The 24,326-nt window shown below is 44.6% G+C and overlaps 1 protein-coding gene across 1 annotated transcript in view; it reads right to left on the reverse strand.

The window, feature by feature from the left end:
• BEND7 (BEN domain containing 7) overlaps positions 1-24,326 on the reverse strand; it is a 101,083-nt gene that overhangs the window by 58,303 nt on the left and 18,454 nt on the right. Inside the window, exon 3 of the mRNA XM_044280096.1 lies at positions 17,420-17,497. Coding sequence (XP_044136031.1) covers positions 17,420-17,497 — 78 coding nt within the window. The remainder of the gene's footprint in view (positions 1-17,419; positions 17,498-24,326) is intronic.

Consider the following 24,326-nt stretch of genomic DNA (forward strand, 5'->3'; position numbering starts at 1 on the left):
GGCTTATTTAATATCCAAGTCATGTCTCAAGGCTTATTTTAAAAGCTGAACATTGACTTATAGGATAGCTGCCTTACATCTGGTGGCATTAGAGGCAGAGCTTGTTAAGAGCACATTTGCATCCCTTCCCTTCCTATGGGTAACAAATGCAATTGTATGACATCCAAGACATTACAGTATGAGCACATACTTCCAACAACAGTGTATACAGAGGTTTAGCTTACAGCACGTTGCAGAAAAGTCGCACAAACTGTGATTTGGCTGTGAAAACAAACTGGGAAAGTGGGTTGTGTTTTGTGCGCAACTTCCATTAGAGCCAATTGTAGAAAAGTTGCGCACAGCCTGTGACACAATTCTGAAACGACTCTGGATTTTTTGCCACAGTTGTGTCGCAGCATGTCGCATTGCGGCACCATGGTTAATCGTTAGACCAAACGTCGCTCAACATATTTCGCCACAAACCTTCTCTGACCACAGATTCCTCTACAGTGCTCACATGGAGTTGGCACAAAGTAGGTGCAGACTTCACAAGGGGCACATAACAGCTGTGAACACATGCCAGTATATAAAGTGCAGATGTACATTAGATGAAATCCAGAGATGTACTCAAGCTGGAAGGAGGCAGAGCAGATGCCTCTCTTTACTCTGTGACAGTTCATCTACTAATCCAGATATAGAAATCAGAAGCCCCTGGAGAGTTTTTAAGAAGTAAAAATTTCTTTTAAAGTCTGCTCTCCGATGAATACACTGTCTCACTTTGTCAACCAGCTTTGAAGTTTCTTTTCATTTTTTTTGAACACAAGGAAATAAATTACCAACGTGTTTTCCAAAAAGATAATTAGCTGTGCAATTAATCCTTTAGAGGTGCCTTTTTATTTAGTAGGTTTAATAAACCACTTCAACCCCGCTAGCTGAAACCCCCTTAATGACCAGACCACTTTTTACACTTCTGCACTACACTACTTTCACCGTTTTTTGCTCGGACATGCAACTTACCACCCAAATGAATTTTACCTCCTTTTCTTCTCACTAATAGAGCTTTCATTTGGTGGTATTTCATTGCTGCTGACATTTTTACTTTTTTTGTTATTAATCGAAATTTAACGATTTTTTTGCAAAAAAATGACATTTTTCACTTTCAGTTGTAAAATTTTGCAAACAAAACGACATTCATATATAAATTTTTCGCTAAATTTATTGTTCTACATGTCTTTGATGAAAAAAAATATGTTTGGGTAAAAAAAAATGGTTTGGGTAAAAGTTATAGCGTTTACAAACTATGGTACAAAAATGTGAATTTCCGCTTTTTGAAACAGCTCTGACTTTCTGAGCACCTGTCATGTTTCCTGAGGTTCTACAATGCCCAGACAGTAGAAACACCCCACAAATGACCCCATTTCGGAAAGTAGACACCCTAAGGTATTCACTGATGGGCATAGTGAGTTCATAGAACTTTTTATTTTTTGTCACAAGTTAGCAGAAAATGATGATTTATTTTTTATTTTATTTTTACAAAGTCTCATATTCCACTAACTTGTGACAAAAAATAAAAGATTCTAGGAACTCGTCATGCCCCTCACGGAATACCCTGAGGTGTCTTCTTTCCAAAATGGGGTCACTTGTGGGGTAGTTATACTACCCTGGCATTTTAGGGGCCCATATGCGTGAGAAGTAGTTTGCAATCAAAAGCTGTAAAAAATGACCGGTGAAATCCGAAAGGTGCTCTTTGGAATGTGGGCCCCTTTGCCCACCTAGGCTGCAAAAAAGTGTCACACATCTGGTATCGCCGTACTCAGGAGAAGTTGGGGAATGTGTTTTGGGGTGTCATTTTACATATACCCATGCTGGGTGAGATAAATATCTTGGCAAAAGACAACATTTCCCATTTTTTTATACAAAGTTGGCATTTGACCAAGATATTTATCTCACCCAGCATGGGTATATGTAAAATGACACCCCAAAACACATTCCCCAACTTCTCCTGAGTACGGCGATACCACATGTGTGACACTTTTTTGCAGCCTAGATGCGCAAAGCGGCCCAAATTCCTTTTAGGGGGGCATTTTTTGAAATTTGGATCCCAGACTTCTTCTCACGCTTTCGGGCCCCTAAAATGCCAGGGAAGTATAAATACCCCACATGTGACCCCATTTTGGAAAGAAGACACCCCAAGGTATTCAATGAGGGGCATGGCGAGTTCATAGAATTTTTATTTTTTTTGCCACAAGTTAGCGGAAATTGATATTTTTTTTTTTTCTCACAAAGTCTCCCTTTCCGCTAACTTGGGACAAAAATTTCAATCTTTCATGGACTCAATATGCCCCTCACGGAATACCTTGGGGTGTCTTCTTTCCGAAATGGGGTCACATGTGGGGTATTTATACTGCCCTGGCATTTTAGGGGCTCTAAAGCGTGAGAAGAAGTCTGGAATATAAATGTCTAAAAAATTTTACGCATTTGGATTCCGTGAGGGGTATGGTGAGTTCATGTGAGATTTAATTTTTTGACACAAGTTAGTGGAATATGAGACTTTGTAAGAAAAAAAAAAGAAAAAAACTATTTCCGCTAACTTGGGCAAAAAAAATGTCTGAATGGAGCCTTACAGGGGGGTGATCAATGACAGGGGGGTGATCACCTATATAGACTCCTTGATCACCCCCCTGTTATTGATCACCTCCCTGTCATTGATCACCCCCCTGTAAGGCTCCATTCAGACGTCCGTATGATTTTTACGGATCCACGGATCGGATCCGCAAAACACATACGGACGTCTGAATGGATACAGGGGGGTGATCAATGACAGGGGGGTGATCAATGACAGGGGGTGATCAGGGAGTGTATATGAGGTGATCACCCCCCTGTCATTGATCACCCCCCTGTAAGGCTCCATTCAGACGTCTGTATGTGTTTTGCTGATCCGATCCATGTATCCGTAAAAATCATACGGACGTCTGAATGGAGCATTACAGGGGGGTGATCAATGACAGGGGGTGATCAGGGAGTGTATATGAGGTGATCACCCCCCTGTCATTGATCACCCCCCTGTAAGGCTCCATTCAGACGTCCGTATGTGTTTTGCAGATCCGATCCATGTATCCGTGGATCCGTAAAAATCATACGGACGTCTGAATGGAGCCTTACAGGGGGGTGATCAATGACAGAGGGGTGATCAATGACAGGGGGTGATCAGGGAGTGTATATGAGGTGATTACCCCCTGTCAATGATCAACCCCCTGTAAGGCTCCATTCAGACGTCCATATGTGTTTTGCGGATCCGAACCATGTATCTGTGGATCCGTAAAAATCATACGGACGTCTAAATGGAGCCTTACAGGGGGGTGATCAATGACAGGGGGGTGATCAGGGAGTCTATATGGGGTGATCATGGGTTCATAAGGGGTTAATAAGTGACAGGGGGGTGTAGTGTAGTGTAGTGTAGTGGTGTTTTGTGGTACTTTACTGAGCTACCTGTGTCCTCTGGTGGTCGATCCAAACAAAAGGAACCACCAGAGGTCCAGGTAGCAGGTATATTAGACGCTGTTATCAAAACAGCGTCTAAAATACCTGTTAGGGGTTAAAAAAATCACATCTCCAGCCTGCGCAGAGCTGCCGCCTCCGGACCGCAGATCTGCGTTAGGCGGTCCGGAGGCAGTTAAGGACTGTCGTACTGCTATATGAACACTCATGGTTATCTCCATCTTGTCGTTGTGGTAGATTGCTAGGAGATGCCATCACTTCATGACTGGTAAGGGTCTGACCTCTGGGGCCCCAGTAATTCTTTGAGTTAGTGCTGCGTCCCGAAATCCTCTTAAGGGAACTTCAGTGCAGCCCCATTCAAATGACAGAGGGATTGGGAGTAGGAGAATGGAAACCTTTCAAAGGACTGCAGTAAATCAGTGCAACCGCCTCTTCATTCTCATTGCCATCATTTTATAAGATATGTATAACTCTTAAAAGGGGTTTTCCAGGACTTAGGTACTGATAACCTATCCTCCGATCAGCTATTTCGGAAAGCTGCTAGCATGAGAACTATATAATGGACAGAAGGCTACATCTACTATGCAGTTTTCCTCCTCATCCCTGGCATGGCCACTACACAGGAGATAGGACGTTGTATTGGTTCCAGTGTTGGTACCAGCCTAAAACATCTGTTTGGTGGGGGTACTTGGGGGTAGTAATGGCCTCTGGGTCCACAGCAACCCTTCAAAATGTGGGACCCTGTTGTTGCATACAATGTGAAAAAATGTGGTTCCTATGTGCTTTCAGCCATGCTGATAAAGTAATAACAGTAGGAACCTATGCCTTTTCAAGAGACTAAAAAGCTCCAAAAGGATGCAAAGCCCAACAATCTCAAGGCAATCACCTCTATTACAAAAACATGTCAATTGTTTGTGCGATTTTTTTGTGTGCAGATTTCACCCTGTGCATTACAAGGGTAAGATCTACGAAAAAACTGCATCAAAAAACAAAACAAAAAAAAGAGTGGAATTTGTTTTGAAATCTGCACTCGTGTATAGGTACCCTAAAGATGAATTCACAAGCGGCAGATTTGTTGCAAAAATTCTGCAACTGTCTCATTTATCTGACTGCAGCTTGCAGAAATCCATCTGTTTTCTGCCAAAACAATCCAATTCAGACCGATTTTAGTCAGAAATGTCTACAACATTTATCCTTAGGAGAATACACCTGGATGTGAAACACACCTGGAGAACTTCATAGCAGGTAATGGGTGTCATTTACTAAGAACCCCAGTTTTTGGTATGGGAAAAGTCACAGAACCCCTTTTTGTGGCTTTTTAAGTCTCTGTGCAACAATATTTTGTTGCGCAGGCGTTTTTACGCCATCCATGCCACTTGGGAGTTGCGGGGGGTGGTGTTGGCTGGGGCTCGTCCATCCGCCCTGCATATTCATTATCACGTATACAGTACAGACCAAAAGTTTGGACACACCTTCTCATTCAAAGAGTTTTCTTTATTTTTTATGACTATGAAAATTGTAGATTCACACTGAAGGCATCAAAACTATGAATTAACACATGTGGAATTATATACTTCTTCAAAGTAGCCACCTTTTGCTTTGATTACTGCTTTGCACACTCTTGGCATTCTCTTGATGAGCTTCAAGAGGTAGTCACCTGAAATGGGTTTCACTTCACAGGTGTGCCCTGTCAGGTTTAATAAGTGGGATTTCTTGCCTTCTAAATGGGGTTGGGACCATCAGTTGCGTTGTGGAGAAGTCAGGTGGATACACAGCTGATAGTCCTACTGAATAGGCTGTTAGAATTTGTATTATGGCAAGAAAAAAGCAGCTAAGTAAAGAAAAACGAGTGGCCATCATTACTTTAAGAAATGAAGGTCAGTCAGTCCGAAAAATTGGGAAAACTTTGAAAGTGTCCCCAAGTGCAGTCACAAAAACCATCAAGCGCTACAAAGAAACTGGCTCACATGCGGACTGCCCCAGGAAAGGAAGACCAAGAGTCACCTCTGCTGCAGAGGATAAGTTCATCCGAGTCACCAGCCTCAGAAATCGCAGGTTAACAGCAGCTCAGATTAGAGACCAGGTCAATGCCACACAGAGTTCTAGCAGCAGACACATCTCTAGAACAACTGTTAAGAGGAGACTGTGTGAATCAGGGCTTCATGGTAGTATATCTGCTAGGAAACCACTGCTAAGGACAGGCAACAAGCAGAAGAGACTTGTTTGGGCTAAAGAACACAAGGAATGGACATTAGACCAGTGGAAATCTGTGCTTTGGTCTGATGAGTCCAAATTTGAGATCTTTGGTTCGAACCACTGTATCTTTGTGCGACGCAGAAAAGGTAAACGGATGGACTCTACATGCCTGGTTCCCACCGTGAAGCATGGAGGAGGAGGTGTGATGGTGTGGGGGTGCTTTGCTGGTGACACTGTTGGGGATTTATTCAAAATTGAAGGCATACTGAACTAGCATGTCTACCACAGCATCTTGCAGCGGCATGCTATTCCATCTGATTTGCGTTTAGTTGGACCATCATTTATTTTTCAACAGGACAATGACCCCAAACACACCTCTAGGCTGTGTAAGGGCTATTTCACCATGAAGGAGAGTGATGGGGTGCTGCGCCAGATGACCTGGCCTCCACAGTCACCGGACCTGAACCCAAACTAGATGGTTTGGGGTGAGCTGGACCGCAGAGTGAAGGCAAAAGGGCCAACAAGTGCTAAGCATTTCTGGGAACTCCTTCAAGACTGTTGGAAGACCATTTCAGGTGACTACCTCTTGAAGCTGATCAAGAGAATGCCAAGAGTGTGCAAAGCAATAATCAAAGCAAAAGGTGGCTTCTTTGAAGAACCTAGAATATGACATATTTTCAGTTGTTTCACACTTTTTTGTTATGTATATAATTCCACATGTGTTAATTCATAGTTTTGATGCCTTCAGTGTGAATCTACAATTTTCATAGTCATGAAAATAAAGAAAACTCTTTGAATGAGAAGGTGTGTCCAAACTTTTGGTCTGTACTGTACATAGAAACAGGCATAAAAGTGGAGTGAAAACCACTTCAGCCCCTGGATTTCCCTCCAGTCACACGGACTGACAGAGGTATGCCTAATTTATGATGAGGTGTGCGTATCGTCATAAATTAGGCACTTCCTCCAGCAGGAGCTATCAAATAGCAGGTCTTTGATAACCCCCCCCCCCCCCCGCCCCCCCCAATATGACAAAAATAATTCACCACCCTTTGTCTTGTAATTAGAAGTTAATTAACAGGTTCATTGTTAGGGCTCATTCACACGGCCGCTGCCCCTCCATTGCCGTATTGCGGGTCTGCAATACACGGGGCACCGGCCATGTGCATTCCGCATCACGGATGCGGACCCATTCACTTTAATGGGTCTGCAAATCCGGAGATGTAGGGTGGAACGGAATGGAAACCCACGGAAGCACTACGGAGTGCTTCCTGGGGTTCCTTCCGTGCCTCCGCATCGCAAAAAGATAGAATGGAACTTGCTCTATCTTTTTGCGGCTGGCCCACGGTCGGTGTCCGTGCATTGCAGACTGCAATTTGCGCTCCACAGCATGGGCACAGAGGGGCAACGGTCTTGTGAACTTAGGTGGATAATCTGAACTTTGCATTTATTTAGGGGGTTCTCTAAGCTTTCAGTGTATGTTCACATGAACAAAATCCACTACAGATTCCAAGGCGGAAAATTGACTCTTTTTGCCATGGAATACGCTGTCAAAACACTGCCAGCACCTTCCCATTTACTTCATCGGGAAAAACGCCACTATGTGCCCAGGGTGCAGTTTTATTGGTGACGCTCCACTTTAAAAGTGGAATGTTACTTCTTTTAAGTGGCTTTTAGATGTATTCCCCAAATCAATGGGGGAAGGGCCTAAATAGCTAGCTTTTTTTCCCATGTTTTGGCAGTATTTCTACCTCCTCATGTAAGGCCTCTTGCACACGACCGTATGCATTTTGTGGTCCGCAAAAAATACGGATGATATCCGTGTGCATTCCGTATTTTGCGGAACGGAACAGTTGGCCCTTCATAGAACAGTACTATCCTTGTCCGTAATGCGGACAATAATAGAACAAGTTCTATCTTTTAGCGGAACGCAAATACAGAAACGCAATGCCACAGAGTACATTCCTTATTTTTTTGCAGACTTAGCCGTTATTGGCGTGATGGATTTTGCCCTTGTGAACATGCCCTCATACTCGCTAAAAGGCCTCATGCACACGACCGTTTTTTGGGTCCGCATCCAAGCCGCAGTTTTTGCTGCTTGGATGCGGACCCATTCACTTCAATGGGGCTGCAAAAGATGCGGACAGCACTCCGTGTGCTGTCCGCATCCTTTGCTCCATTCCGTGGCCCCCGCAAAAAAAATATAGCATGTCCTATTCTTGTCCGTTTTGCGGACAAGTATAGGCATTTCTACAATGGGCCGCCCGTTCCGCAAATTGAGGAAGGCACAAGAGCGGCTTCCGTTTTTTGCGGATCCACGATTTGCGGACCGCAAAAAACAGAACTGTCGTGTGCATGTAGCCAAAGTTGTATTTTTCATGGGACTGGACCGTGGTCTGTATAGTAGGTGGTGCTGATGTAATTCATTCCTGTGTGGAGGGTTGTAATTCCAAGGTTAGGAGCCGGATGGCCGGTAGGATACACTGACGAATTCACTTGTCAGATTAGACAGATTGCAGATAATGAATAAGCATATTGGGCGAACAGAGAAATACATTTTCTCACCTCTAGTTAGGAGGTTCGGGGTACGTTTATATGGCTAAAATCCACCACGGAAACCGTCAATCACAATGCCAACAACAGTGTCCCATTTACTTCAATGGGAAAAAACGCCACTATATACTCATGGCGGCGTTCTCTTCCGTCACTCATTTTCAGTTTCCTGTAGACGTGGTATATTACTTCTCTGTAGTGGATTTTAGCTGTGTTTCCCATTTAAGTCAATGGGGAAGGACTGTTAGCTAGCCTTTTTTGTGTGCATCTTTAGCAGTGTTCCCGCCGCCAAAAGGCTGTTCCCTGCCTACTGATGGGCCATTGTTTGTTATGCTGGTGATTTTAGCTGTCTCAATTTAACTTCAAGCTCTGCGGCTATGAGTAGTTTGAAAAGAGCGGCTGCCAGTTTCTACATTAGTATGAATAAAAGCACATTCACTCATTGGGGCATATTTATCTCCCCTTGCACTGCCAGAGGATTAGCTTAATTTATGACAAGGTATGCCCCGCATGATAAAGTTTTTTCCATGTAATTACTGTATACTGTATATGCCATACCGAAAAACGGAACGGAACCGGAAACACTACTGAAACAAAAAAAATGATCCGTTAAAAACGGCCTGCAAAACACTGAAAAAGCCATACGGTCGTGTGAACAAGCCCTTAGTCTGAGGGTTCGCTAATTTTTTACGCAGATAGGGAGCGATCTGTCAGTCACAATGAGCCCAACAGATAATGCAGTTTTAAAGCTACATTTTCTTTACAGCCTCCAGTACTATAAAGTCAAACATAGCTGGGTATGGTAGGAAGAGCACACTCAGGGAAGCCTGATCTTCACTAAATGCCACTGTCAATCGGCATTTACTCTGTAGCTGTGGCAGGTCTTTAAAGTGGATCTCATCAAAGAACGGCATGAATGACCTATGGCTGGGATCCTACTGTGCAGCGTTGGCGCATCTTTTGCAAGCTTTTTTCATTAAGCCAAAAGCAGGAGTGTATACATGAAACAGAAGAAAAGTGTAAATGTCAGCGTTTACTAATTCTTGTTTTATCCATTTCTATCTATCTATCTATACTAGCTTAAAAAACATACAAGAACTAAAGTAGAACTAAATGTGAACAAAAGCGAAATTTTAAACAGGTCAAATATAATATACAGCATGTGATCAGGGCCACATGTTTAAAATTAAATAATAGTTCCCCCCACTGATCATTAGAAATGCTTACTGGATCTCCATGGCCCCTACATGCTGCGTCTGGTTCGTAGGCTGGGACTACATGGCAACTTGGGCACTGAGACCCACTGTCGATCATTAGATGCAATGTAACATTGTGATCGTCATGTCATGTGACATATATTGTTGTGTAGCCCTAGCCTTAGGCATTTGTTAGGCCCACACAACCCCTACAGGCTAGGTCAGGGTAACGTTCTGTACTCTAACTATGACTCCCAGCATGCACACTTGCTTGGCTGTTCTTGGAACTCCTATAGAAGTAAATATTGCATTCTGGGAGTTGTAGGGCTGGAGGTTGCTGACCCCTAGGTTAGGTTCACAGAGGCTTTTGTGTTAGCCACTTGAAGTAGGGTGCCTACACACACAAATTGTGTCTGGTGTTTTTTTTTTTTTTTTTTACCAATACAAAAATACCAGAATAACTGCATAAGTTTTTTCTGACCACCTTATATTTTTTGCCATCACTTTTGTGACCATGAGTTTTTATAAAGACAAATTACAGCACTTCATTAAAACAACCAAAGAAAACCTTGTGTGTCCTGCAGGGGTGGATTGGCCATAGACCTTACAGGGAAATTACCTGGTGGGCCGATGCCCATGGGGCCACCCAAGCCATCTTCTCTGCCGCTGGCAGGTACATAATGAGCTCTCTGCGGTAATTAACCCTGCTGTGGCCGCATCTCACCTCCTAACCCCCCTGCTCCATATCTTAATCAGAGAGAACTGGAGGAGGAGGACAGAAAATGGCATCTCATGATGGCCACAACAGAGGGACAGCTTCTGGGGCAGTATATGTCACCACCAGACATCTGAGAAGCTCTGACAGACGTCTAGAACCTCCTCCTTGAGGTTCCTTTGTTTTGCTTTCATTTTCTCATCTCGTTAGCCTCTCTCAGCTGTCATGTAGTTGCACTGATTGCATCCCTTTAAATCCTTTTCCCATAGTGCATCACTTTGCAGTTTATACAACTTCCTGGAGTGTGTGCATGTTGTTCCTACTTCTGAGTCTTCTACAAGATAAGTTTTGTTCATTTATTTGTGTCTTTCTGTTTGCTGGATCCCAGGTGACCCTGACTCCCTCCGTATCTAGAGTAGGGAGCCAGTGGTCGTGTCCCCTCACTATTATAGGGTGTTCAGGTGTTATACAGTCGAGGTACGAGGATATGCGATCATCTACCATTGGGATTTTCGCATAGGCTGAGCAGTCAGGGAGAGAGCCAGGTCTGATGCAGGGCTCTCCCTTTTTGTTCCTTAGTTTTGGATCCAGTCAGTCGTATATTCATTTTGTGTTTTCTAGTTTCCTGCACACCTTCCGTGACAGTATATTGTGCTGCTCTGTGGTATATGGTTCTGCTGGGTCAGTATTTTGCGCTATGGTATTGCTGGCCCTGCCTATTTGGGTTGCCCTGCCTTTTGTCAATTTGGACACCCCTACAACGTGGGGCCACTTTTATGTATTTTTTTTCAGGGCCACTTTAAGTTCCCAGTTTGTCCCTGGTGTCCTCCATTTCACAACTTTCATAGAACTTCTGCTAACATCTGGGGGTGGTGTTTTTAACGCAAAAAAAAGCCACACCAAAAATGCTGGTGCAAAAAGTGCCACTTAAAATGCAAAATTGCAAGAAAACTTTTAAGGCTGAAAAAAAAATTTACTGCAGTTTTAAATGTGTTTTTGTAAATATGTTATTTCATCAAGTTTTTAAGGCTAGGTTCACATCTGCTGGGGAGGTTGCAGCAGGAACCTCTGCTGCACATTCCGACAACCCCCCTCCGGTATTCACAACATCAGCGGTGTCCAACAAAGTCCTGATCCGGTGGTGCTAGGATTCTGCTCTGAATAACGAAATTGTAGAGCTGATGTGCACTTAGCCTAAGGGCTCTTTCACACAAATGAGTTTTCCGCCCGGATGCGATGTAGCGAACGCGTAGCATCTTGACTGAATCCTGACTCATTCATTTCAATAGGTCTGTGGACATGAGTTTTTCATGCATCATCTTTGTGTTCAGGACAAGTCGCAGCGTCTTCTATATTGTGCGTTTTTCACGCAGCTCTGACTCCATAGAAGTGAATGGGGCTTTGCGGAAAAAATCCAGATGCAATGCGTTTTTTACTGATGGTTGCTAGAAGCATTTTTAAATGATGCCACTGACCAATATGCAAAAGAAGCCACACAAATCTGCAACGCTATGTGTGCGCATATACTCATTTCCTCCTACACACTAGCTGCACACCATTGTGGCTTTGAAAAATGTGTGAACTTTCAGGCCGATAGCCGATAAATTTATACCGATATTTTATATCTCATAATATATATTATATTAGTTGGTAGTCACTGAGGTGGAAATTTGCATTTGGCACTAGTATATTATAAATGTAAATCATAAATTAATAAAGCCCTTAGTTGGTAGTCAATTTATAATTTACATTTATAATATACTAATGCCAAATGCCAATTTCCACCCCCCCCTCCTTTACCCCTATCAGACCTCAGATCAGCCCTTTACTAGCCTCTATCAGACCTTTATTAACCCCTATCAGACCTCAGATCAGACCTTTATTAACCCCTATCAGACCTCAGATCAGACCTTTATTAACCCCTATCAGACCACAGATGAATAAAATAAAAAACTCCTCACCTCTCCTGCGCCGCAGCTCCTCTTTATCTCTGGGTCCGGTGTCTCGCTCACCTGTGTTCTCCGGCCCGCGCTGCACTGTCACCTGACAGTGTGCAGCGCCAGGTCATAGTGCGAGCACTACGTCCTGATGCTGTACGGGGTCAGGACAGTGCAGCACGACCCTTCTCCGGCCCGCGCTGCACTGTCACCTGACAGTGTGCAGCGCCAGGTCATAGTGCGAGCACTACGTCCTGATGCTGTACGGGGTCAGGACAGTGCAGCACGACTCCATCAAAGAATACCAGGGAGGGTGAGTATCGGCTGCGCTTCTTCCCTGCTCCCGGCACCCGATGCATACTAGTGTGCGCTTCCACAATGGAAGCGTTCACTAGTATTCGCTTTATACACATTATTGGTATATTGGCAAAGTTAGATGCTGATACCGATAATGTACAAAATCCTGAATATCGGCCGATAATATTGGTACTTATGATAATCAGTCGATCCCTAGTATGGGAGCTAAACCTTGAGGGTCAGGTCACGGTTATGATGGAGCTAGGAACCACAGCATCTCATTTCCCCGTAGAAGTCAATGGGAAAATAGGTTTCTGAGACAGACCTGGCACTTTCCAAGTTGTGATGACGGCACATAAAAGAAGCCTCCCCGCTTTGGCTATACAGTTGATCAGCTGCTTGTGGTATATGTATATATATCAGAATGCTAAAGAAAATTCACAACTGTTCAAACAACAGTCCAAAAATTATCGCGGGCAAAAAAATACATCTTAAGAGCTTGAATAGACATGTGGTTCCATAAGTGTACTTTCACACCTCTGGCCATAGCCTAAAAGATAGGCTCCTCACCCATTACTCGCTGGGTTATTCAGATATTTTATTTTCCCTTTCTTTCATGAAATAAATGACCATGTCTGCAGCTCTTTCTTATTTCTCGTCATGTTAAGTCCATGGGCGTTTCAAAGCAACAAGAGGGGCAGTGATAGGACAGTGTCTATGTAATTAGGTGGGAGTGAGGAGCTATAAACTAGCTGGGTGTTATTAGGGGCAGTGATAGGGGATGTCTATGTAACTAGCTGGTGGGAGGAGCTATAAACTATCTGGATGTTGTTAGGGGCAGTGATAGGGGAGTGTCTATGTAACTAGCTGGTGGGAGGAGCTATAAACTAGCTGGGTGGTGTTAGGGGCAGTGATAGGGCAGTGTCTATATAACTAGCTGGTGGAAGGAGCTATAAACTAGCTGGGTGTGGTTAGGAGCAGTGATAGGGGAGTGTCTATGTAACTAGCTGGTGGGAGGAGCTATAAACTAGCTGGGTGTGGTTAGGGGCAGTGATTGAGGTGTTGTCACGGCCACGGTTATGGCCGTGACTCCTTGGGAGCCGCATACAGTTGCCCGCGGTTTGGGTTGTTGTTTCAACCGCAGCTTGAGGCTTGGTGTTGTTTGCCTCAAGTGCGGTTGCCGCGGACAACAACTATGTGTGCGGTTCCCTTGGAGTTGTGTGTGTAGGCACTTTTGTATGTCTGGTGTGCACTGTGTTTTATGTTTGGTGCGCACGAACATCTTCCTTTCTCTGTGGCTGCCCGTGGCAACGTTTGGTATGTTGTACATATGGTGGCAGTGTCCCGGCCTTCGGGCTGTCTCCCAGGACGGCTGCCACCCATGTCGTTGCCTGCGGCAACAGCCACAGGGTGATCTTAGTTTGGTCACTTCCCCTTTATGTGTGTTTCCCTTCTGTGGTGCTGGAAGGGTTAACTCCCTTCCCAGTGTGTGTGTGATGTCACTGGGTGTGTCCGACTGTGGGGTGTGGCTTCTCGGCCTATATAGCCTTGGTGTTTGGCATGGCTCAGTAGGTTGCTTCAGTCATGCTTGGCTGGAGCAGCCTCCTGTGCATATTACCTGCCAGTGAGAGCCACCCCTGTGGTCATCAAGATATTGTCGTTATGTTTATGTCTTGCTGTGTGTTGATGTTGTATGTTATATTCTGTTGGGACCTTCCTATGTGTTTTGGTTCAGCTTACGGTTCTGGATTCCTGTTTGCTCAGGGATCCAGTCAGCAAGGCTGTGGCAGGTTGGTGGAACTTCTCGTTCGCCTGCCATTCCCGTAAAGCTATTTGTGTTCCCCTTGTCCCAGCAGCTTGGCCATGGAGACTCCTGCTCCTCCGTACTTTGGAGGAGTAGGTCGTCTTACCCAGCTCCTAGCTCAGGGATCTGCGGAGGGTAAGTCAGGGCTCCGAGGTTCCTGCGCATGGGTCCTCCTACCTTAAAGGTTGGCCCATGCAGGTAGGAGTTAGGGTCAGGTTAGGGATGCTTGAGGAGGTGACCTGCTCCCTATCCTGTTCTCCTGGCCGAGTAGCCACTACATCATCTGGCATCACACGGCTGAGGGTTTCCCCCATCCTCAGCCGTGACAGGTGTGGTAGAGAAAGAAGAAGTGAATCACGGGTTTGGTTGGATACAGCAACAGGAAGTGCTACATACAGGATGTATCAGAGTGGTTTGCATACATGGTGAAAATGGGTCAGGAGAAGCCAAGTTGAAAAACAAAAAATCATGGGGAAGATGTACATGAGATAAGCAGCTACATGAACATATCTGTTAAAAACTGTAGTAATCTCAGAAAACCCCTTTAAGGAATTTTGTCTGTTAATAATGTACCTAGTTAAAGGGATTCTGTCATCAGATTTTACCGGACGGGAGGATTGCAGAGGCGGCGCTGAGCTGTAGAAGGCGGCGATGAAGACGGAAGGCGGCGCTGGGCACCGGACAGCGAGGGGTGCGGACGGGCACCCTGTATTAACGGACCTTCCCTTGGGCACCTTAAGTAAGTGATTGGCAGGTTATAAAAACCTGTTTTTTGGACAAATAGAGCCTCAGTGAGGTTTAATAAGGCCAGTTTAGGATTCTTCTTCTTAGTCCGGACATGAGGATATCTTTAGGTTATGGGGGTAAAATCTGATGACAGAATCCCTTTAACTACATCTCTCTGCATATCGTAGTGTACAATGTGGAGATTTTAGCCCTCTATACATCATGAGATAGCTGTTGGCCGAACGCTCATGTGGCTGACAGCTATCGGTCTTGATTCTCCACACGTAGCCGAGCATGCATGTGTTGTGAATGAGAGAGAGGAGAAACTGCTGCCAGACACCTATGGCAGCGGCTTATCTCCCAGAAAACAAAAGGATCAGCTGTGTTGAAATCCAACATGCCCGACCCATCTGCCATCGCTGGTGAGTCAGGAGGCCCCCCACACGTTAGACGGTTGATCCTGCTGATATTGACGGGCTTGACCAGCAGATACTGTAATGTGTATGGCCAGCTTTTAGCAGTGTCTGCAATGCAGAATGTCTCCAGACCTCTGCTCTTATCTACAGCATAAGATAAATAACACATAACATAAAGGAGGAAAGCAAGATCCCGAAAGGGCCCTGAGATAATTATCACAGAGTAGTTATGTTCCCATTTATAACGGCTCTGCCTTGTGATCTCAGCAGGGGTATCACTATATGTAGGTGCATCCCATTAGAGATTTTTAAAAATTAACAGCGGGCAAACATTTTGTTTCTATTTTCCATTCAGCCACATTAACTCTGGCCATTTAATTAGTTCAGTCTCTCGTATATCCCCATTGCCTATTATCTGATGACAATTCATTTTGAACAGGGATGACAAACATTTCATTTCAGCCAGCTGAGGACAAATGTATTAGGCAGAGCGCATAATGCAGGCATGTCCAAACTGCGGCCCTCCAGCTGTTGCAAAACTACAACTCCCAGCATGCCCTATTAGCTGTAAGCTATCCAGGCATGCTGGGAGTTGTAGTTTTGGAACAGCTGGAGGGCCGCAGTTTGGACATGCCTGGCATAATGCTACAGGTTATGAATGTTCAATTAGCTAGCCAGACAACTAGCATTTGCTATGATGTAGGCTTGACATATCGCTGTGCTGATAATGCAGGTACGCTACAACCAAATAGGACATTTCCATCTCATAGACGCATTTTTCTACAGAAAAACATCTTGCCGTGTTAAATGTTATTGCCTTAAAATTCTGACACTAGCCATGAAGCGATAGGGATGCAAATGGGGGGGGGGGGGGCACAGCACCCTCAGACATGTACAATAGGTGGGTGACTTAAAGGGGTTGTCAGGGCTTTTAATATTGAAGACCTATCCTCAGGATAGGTCATCAATATCAAATCGGCACGGGTTGGACGCCCAGCACCCCCGCCAATCAGATGTATGAGGAGTCGGCGCGTGCAGTGTCCACTGCATACAGTGGACAGCAGGAAGAGAGACGGCACGTGCACACTGCGCGCCCTGACTCCTCATACAGCTGATCGGTGGGGGTGTCGGGTGTTGGACCCCCGCCGATCTGATATTGATAACCTATCCTGAGGATAGGTCATCAATAGAGAGAGCTCAGACAACCCCTTTCAGGACAAAATTACATATCATGCTAACTCAGTAAGGAGATGGAGCTATTTCATTATACCAACTAGCACTCCACCATTATTATAGTGTACAGAAAACTATACCGTGTGTCATCATTAGCAAGTATGGGATGGACTTAGTCTTCTGACCATGGAACTGTCCACAAAATTATTAAAATACCAAGCAACTACGTTCATTGGGTATATCTTCTGCCGCTGATAGAGAACAGTGGGTAACGGCTAACTGTGCCATAACTGCTTATATAACGCTGACATACTCCGGAGCTCACAATCTAAGTTCCCTATCAGTATGTCTTTGAAGTGTGGGAGGAAACCGGAGTACCCGGAGGAAAGCCATACAAACTCCATGCAGATGTCCTTAATCAGATTCAGGACGCCAGCGCTACAAGGGACCAGTGCTAACCACTGAGCCACCATGCTGCCCTTGATCCTAGAGCCGTTGCACTGAACAGTAGAGGTCCTCAACCGAAGGGGGAGCGAACATCTCCAAAAGTAATGGCCTCAACCCTTTTTGGTGAAATTTGTGGTGTCATGGTATTATAAATGACTTAATTTGTCATTGTGCTGATCAAGATTACTAATTTATTACCTGCACGACAGGTCAATTTCCATGTGGAAAAAAAAGCAGTGCACATGAGATTTGTCTGATCTTATGCACTTTGCTGGTACTGTATTATGCTGCGTTTTTTACGCATGAAAATCTACACCAAAAAAAATATGCATAATCCACAACATGTGCATGTACCTTAAAAGTATAGAGCAAAATCTATAGTCATATGCATGTTTTACTGAAAAAGTAAAGCGAACATAAATCTAGGTAAACAGGTATAACTACAAGACTACAGATTGTAAAATATTGTGGTGCAAACACATTACCTGAAAAATGCTGGAAATCCAAGGATTCCCCATTGATGTCGTTGTAGTCTTGGGATTTGTAGACCTCAGAATGGTAATCTGTAAAAGAAATGGAAGTTTATGGGAAAACATAAACTCCAAGCATCATTTCTATATCACCGGGTGACCCTAAGGGCCTTTTACACATGCAGATAATTATCCCAGTTATCAGAAAAGCTTGTTCCCGATACTTGGCCAGTGTAAAGGCAGCAATCAGCCAACGAACGAGCAAATGCTTGTTTGTCAGCAGATGGGATCATTTATATGAGCATAAAATACCAGAGCGTCTCCACGTGTAAACAAGAGGTATGCTGCCAACACTATGTAAAGGTATGGTAGGGGAATGACAGTAATAATTGTTCATCCCCATGCACTTTCTAGGAGCCTGTGTAAGGCCTTTTAAACAAGTACCGATCAATTGTAACTCATTAGGGTCCATTCACACGTCCGTTGTATCTTTCCTGATCTGTTCCGTTTTTTGCGGAACAGATCTGGACCAGATCTGGACCCATTCATTTTCAATGGGTCCTGAGAAAAAAATCAGACATTGAGCTGTCCAATTTTTTTCAGGACCCATTGAAAATGAATGGGTTCAGATCTGGTCCAGATCTGTTCCGCAAAAAATGGAACAGATCAGGAAAGAAACAACGGACATGTGAATGGACCCTTAACCCCTTAGGGACACAGCCTTTTTACACCTTAGGACCAGGCCATTTTTTGCAAATCTGACCAGTGTCACTTTAAGTGCTCATAACTTTAAAACGCTTTGACTTATCCAGGCCGTTCTGAGATTGTTTTTTCGTCACATATTGTACTTCATGACACTGGTGAAATGAAGTCAAAAAAATATTTTTTTTTGCACCAAAAAATACCTAATTTAACAAATTTTTGGAAAAATTAGCAAATTTCAAAGTTTCAGTTTCTCTACTTCTGTAATACATAGTAATACCCCCAAAAATTGTGATGACTTTACATTCCCCATATGTCTACTTTATGTTTGAATTGTTTTGGGAATGATATTTTATTTTTTGGGGATGTTATAAGGCTTAGAAGTTTAGAAGCAAATCTTGAAATTTTTCAGCAATTTACAAAAACGACATTTTTAGGGACCAGTTCAGGTCTGAAGTCACTTTGCGAGGCTTACATAATAGAAACCACCCAAAAATGACCCCATCTAAGAAACTACACCCCTCAAGGTATTCAAAACTGATTTTACATACGTTGTTAACCCTTTAGGTGTTGCACAAGAGTTATTGGCAAATGGGGATGAAATTTGAGAATTTCATTTTTTTGTCAAATTTTTTATTTTAACCCATTTTTTCCACTAACAAAGCAAGGGTTAACAGCCAAACAAGACTGTATCTTTATTACCCTGACTCTGCCGTTTACAGAAACACCCAATATGTGGCCGTAAACTACTGTACGGCCACACAGCGGGGCATAGAGTGAAAGATGCGCCGTTTGGTTTTTGGAGGGCTGATTTTTATGGACTGGTTTATTTACACCATGTCCCATTTGAAGACCCCTGATGCACCCCTAGAGTAGAAACTCCCTAAAAGTGACCCCATCTAAGAAACTACACCCCTCAAGGTATTCAAAACTGATTTTACATTCGTCGTTAACCCTTTAGGTGTTGCGCAAGAGTTATTGGCAAATGGGGATGAAATTGGAAAATTTCATATTTTTGTCTAATTTTCCATTTTAACCCATTTTTTCCACTAACAAATCAAGGGTTAACAGCCAAACAAGACTGTATCTTTATTACCCTGACTCTGCCGTTTACAGAAATACCCAATATGTGGCCGTACACTACTGTACGGCCACACAGCGGGGCGTAGAGTGAAAGGTGCGCCGTTTGGTTTTTGGAGGGCTGATTTTTATGGACTGGTTTATTTACACCATGTCCCATTTGAAGACCCCTGATGCACCCCTAGAGTAGAAACTCCCTAAAAGTGACCCCATCTAAGAAACTACACCCCTCAAGGTATTCAAAACTGATTTTACATTCGTCGTTAACCCTTTAGGTGTTGCGCAAGAGTTATTGGCAAATGGGGATGAAATTTGCAAATTTCATTTTTTTGTCTAATTTTCCATTTTAACCCATTTTTTCCACTAACAAATCAAGGGTTAACAGCCAAACAAGACTGTATCTTTATTACCCTGACTCTGCCGTTTACAGAAACACCCAATATGTGGCCGTAAACTACTGTACGGCCACACAGCGGGGCATAGAGTGAAAGGTGCGCCGTTTGGTTTTTGGAGGGCTGATTTTTATGGACTGGTTTATTTACACCATGTCCCATTTGAAGACCCCTGATGCACCCCTAGAGTAGAAACTCCCTAAAAGTGACCCCATCTAAGAAACTACACCCCTCAAGGTATTCAAAACTGATTTTACATTCGTCGTTAACCCTTTAGGTGTTGCGCAAGAGTTATTGGCAAATGGGGATGAAATTGGAAAATTTCATTTTTTTGCCTTATTTTCCATTTTAACCCATGTTTTCTACTAACAAAGCAAGGGTTAACAGCCAAACAAGACTGTATCTTTATTACCCTGACTCTGCCGTTTACAGAAATACCCAATATGTGGCCGTACACTACTGTACGGCCACACAGCGGGGCGTAGAGTGAAAGGTGCGCCGTTTGGTTTTTGGAGGGCTGATTTTTATGGACCGGTTTATTTACACCGTGTCCTGTTTCAACCCCCCTGATGCACCCCTGGAGTCGAAACTCCCTAAAAGTGACCCCATTTTGGAAACTACGGGATAAGGTGGCATTTTTTGGGGGAGTATTTTTAGGGTAAATATAATTTTTGGTTGCTCTATATTACATTTTTGTGAGGTAAGGTTACCAAAAATTGAAATTCTGATATTTCATCTCCATTTGCCATTAACTGTTGAGGAACACCTAAAGGGTTAATAAAGTTTGTATAATCATTTTTGAATACCTTGAGGGGTGTAGTTTCTTAGATGGGGTCAATTTTAGGGAGTTTTTACTCTAGGGGGGCATCAGGGGGGCTTCAAAAGGGATATGGTGTCAATAAAAAAGGCCATCAAAATCGGCCTTCCAGAAACCATGTCGGTCCTTTCCTTTTGCAGCCTCCCTTTTACGGATACAGCAGTTTACGACCACAAATGTGGCGTTTCTGTAAACTGCAGTATCAGGGTAATAAATTTTAACTTTTGTTTGGTTGTTAACCCTTGTTTTCTTACCGGAAAAAACGGACTGAAATGGAAAAGTGCCAAAAATAGCGGTTTTGGCACCGTTTTTTTGTTTTTTTTTTAACCGTGTTAATCTGGGTAGTTAGGTCATGGGATATTGTTATAGAGGAGATTCTTACGGACGCGGCAATATCTAATAAGTCTACTTTTTTTTACAATTATTTAGGTTTTTGACTATATTATCTTTTTTGATACAACTTTTTTTTTTGGGTATCTCTAAAGTCTAAGTGTAATTTTTTTAATTTTCTTTTAGCCAATTATCTTATGTGGGGGCTCATTTTTTGCGGGATGAGCGGACGGTTTTATTGGCACTATTTTGGGGGCTATATGACTTTTTGATCGCTTGCTATGAAACTTTTTGTTATGTAAGGTGACAAAAAAAAAATTTTTTGCACCTATTTTTTTTTTTTACTGTGTTAATCTGGGGGGTTGGGTCATGGGGTATTTTTATAGAGGAGATTCTTACGGACGTGGCGATACCTAATAAGTCAACTTTTTTTTTACAATAATTTAGGTTTTAGACTATATTATCCTTTTTGATACCCTAAAAAAAAATTTGTATCTCTAAAGTCTAAGAGTCATTTTCAATTTTTTTTTTTATCTGATTATCTTATGTGGGGGCTCATTTTTTGCGGGATGAGATGACGGTTGTATTGGCACTAATTTGGGGGCTATATGACTTTTTGATCGCTTGCTATTAAACTTTTTATTATGTAAGGTGACAAAAAAAAACTTTTTTTGCACCTTTTTTTTTTTTCTGGACCGTGTTAATCTGGGGGGTTAGGTCATGGGGCATTTTTATAGAGGAGATTATTACAGACGCGGCAATACCTATGTCTACTTTTAATAAATTATTTTAGTTTTTTTGGGTGTCTCAAGTCTGAGAACCATTTTTTTTTTTATCCCATGTCAGTCCTAAATTGGGATATAAATTTAGTACTCCATGGAAGTGTGATACTCCCTGAAGCAACCGTCAATGCAGAGGCCCGGATGATCGGGGCATGTGTCGCACTGAGTAGTCGTGTCCTTCCGTATCCCCCTCCTGCGACACACTCTGCACTTTTTTTGGGTTCGTCCCTTCTTTCCAGTATGGGGGACCACACCTGGAAAGTGTTGGCCAGGGACGATCCGGGCGCCTACAGTTCCCGAGGTACTCCGGCCTGCTCTTTCCCGGTCCGAAAAGATCAGGGCCTTGAGGACTGCCTCATAGAACTGGAGGAATGTCCCTGTGCTGCCAGCGCTTCGGGATAGTACAAAAGAGTTGTACATGGCAACCTGCACCAAGTAGACCGCAACTTTTTTGTACCATGCCCGGGTTTTGCGCATGGCGTTATATGGCTTGAGGACTTGATCCGAGAGATCAACTCCTCCCATATACCGATTGTAGGCGACGATACAATCGGGCTTGAGGACCGTTGCCGCGGTACCTCGCACAGGGACAGGGGTGATGCCGTTACCATGAATTGTGGACAGCATAAGGACATCCCTCTTGTCCTTATACCTGACCAGCAACAGGTTTCCAGTGGTAAGGGCACGGGTCTCACCCCTGGGGATGGGTACCTGGAGGGGGTGGGCAGGGAGGCCGCGTTGATTTTTCCGCACGGTCCCACAAGCGGACGTGGATCTGGCGGCAAGGGACTGGAACAAGGGGATACTGGTATAAAAGTTATCCACGTACAAGTGGTAACCCTTATCCAGCAGTGGGTACATAAGGTCCCACACGAGTTTCCCGGTAACACCCAGAGTGGGGGGACATTCTGGTGGTTGAATCCGGGAATCTCGCCCCTCGTACACACGAAATTTGTAAGTGTACCCTGAGGTACTCTCACAAATTTTGTATAGCTTCACGCCATACCTCGCCCGCTTGGAAGGCACATACTGGCGGAAAATGAGTCTCCCCTTGAACGCAATGAGAGACTCATCAACCACGACCTCCCTTCCAGGTACATAGGCCTCCATGAATTTGGCCCCAAAGTGATCGATGACCGGCCGTATCTTGTACAGACGGTCATGGGCAGGATCACCTCGGGGTGGACATGCTGCATTATCGGAATAATGCAGACATTTCCTGATGGCCTCAAACCGGGAGCGTGTCATAACCGTACTGTAAAGTGGGGTCTGATATAGGACGTCCCCACTCCAGTACAGCCTGGCACTGGGTTTCTTGACCAGGCCCATATGCAGCACGAGGCCCCAAAATGTCCTCATTTCGGCTGCACTGACCGGCGTCCAGCCACCGGGCCTGGCCAAAAAGGAGCCCGGGTGTTGAGCGACGAACTGTTGGGCGTACAGATTCGTCTGCTCCACCATCAGATTTACCAGTGAGTCACTGAAAAAATGACAAAAAAAGTCATATTCAGTGTAGCCCACTGTGGAAATCTGGATTCCTGATTGGCCTACAAAATCAGGAATCACGGGCTCGTATCGCTCTGGGCTACACCAGACAAGTTCACCGGCAGGGTGCTCCGGTGGATTTAACTGGTGGGCCGGGAAACCAGTACGAGCCCCAGAGCTGCTCGTACTAGTGTGGGCCACAGGGTCCCTAACATGGCGGTCCCCTTGCTCCGCCTGGCGGCGTCTCCGCCGCCTTGGGGGCTCATCATCATCGCTAGATGATGAGGAGGATGCGGATGACAACAGGAATGTGGGGTCATCCTCATCCTCACTGGGACTCTCGGACTCGGAGGCAAGCTGGGCGTATGCCTCCTCGGCCGAGAACGTCCGGCGGGCCATAGGGGAGTGTGTGTCTGCGTGTATATGTGCGTGTGTGTAACTCTTTATTTGGTGTGCGTGTGTGAGGGGGCACGGGTGTTCACGAACTCACCCTAAAACTAACAGAAAAAAATAAATAAAACTAACTAAAAAAAGGGCAAAAAAGTGAGGAAAAAAAATTCAAAACTGCTGATCAACCGTCCGAAGTTGATCAGCGGTGGGGTGTGCGATGCGCTTACAGTGGCCGGACGCTAAGTGCCGGTCACAGTCAGCGAACTCAAAAAAAAAAAAAAAAAAGCACCCCAAAAAAGGTGGGGGGGGGGGGCAAGTGGCAGGGGGAGGGGGGCAAGTGGCAGCACCCCTGGGGGGTCTAGGGTCACACAGCTGTGCTGTGGACCCCAGACACCCTAACTAGGGTGATGCAATAAAAAGTAAAAAAAAACTAACTTTCCCTTTTTTTTCCCTGCCTATCCCAAACTTTCCCTAGCTGTCCCTATGTACCTGATGGGGTGCTGGGGCACAGATCGGGTCCTGGGGGCACAGATCAGGGGTGCTGGCAGCGATGGTGGACACAAGCAGGCAGCTCCTCTCTCCTCCGGCGCTGGAACACAAAAGGAGGAGGAGAGGGGCGCCTGCCTCTTTTGAATCTGCCGCCGCACCGCCCCCTGACCAATCAGAAAGCGATCCTGAGTGGTGATGTCACCATCACCACTCAGGATCGCTGGATGGTGATTGGTGGAGTGAAATCACACCACCATCACCATCCTGTTCCGGGTTATCGGGTCTTCAGAGACCCGAATAACCCGGAAACGCAGAAAACCGCAGGTCTGAATTGACCTGCGGTTTTTTGCGATCGCATACATGGGGGGGTCACCGGACCCCCCGACGCATTTGCCCCAAGTGCCTGCTCAATGATTTGAGCAGGCACGGGGTTCCGATCGCCGCCGGCCGCGCGG

Source organism: Bufo gargarizans, chromosome 2 (genome assembly GCF_014858855.1).
Source record: "Bufo gargarizans isolate SCDJY-AF-19 chromosome 2, ASM1485885v1, whole genome shotgun sequence".
NCBI lineage: Eukaryota > Metazoa > Chordata > Amphibia > Anura > Bufonidae > Bufo > Bufo gargarizans.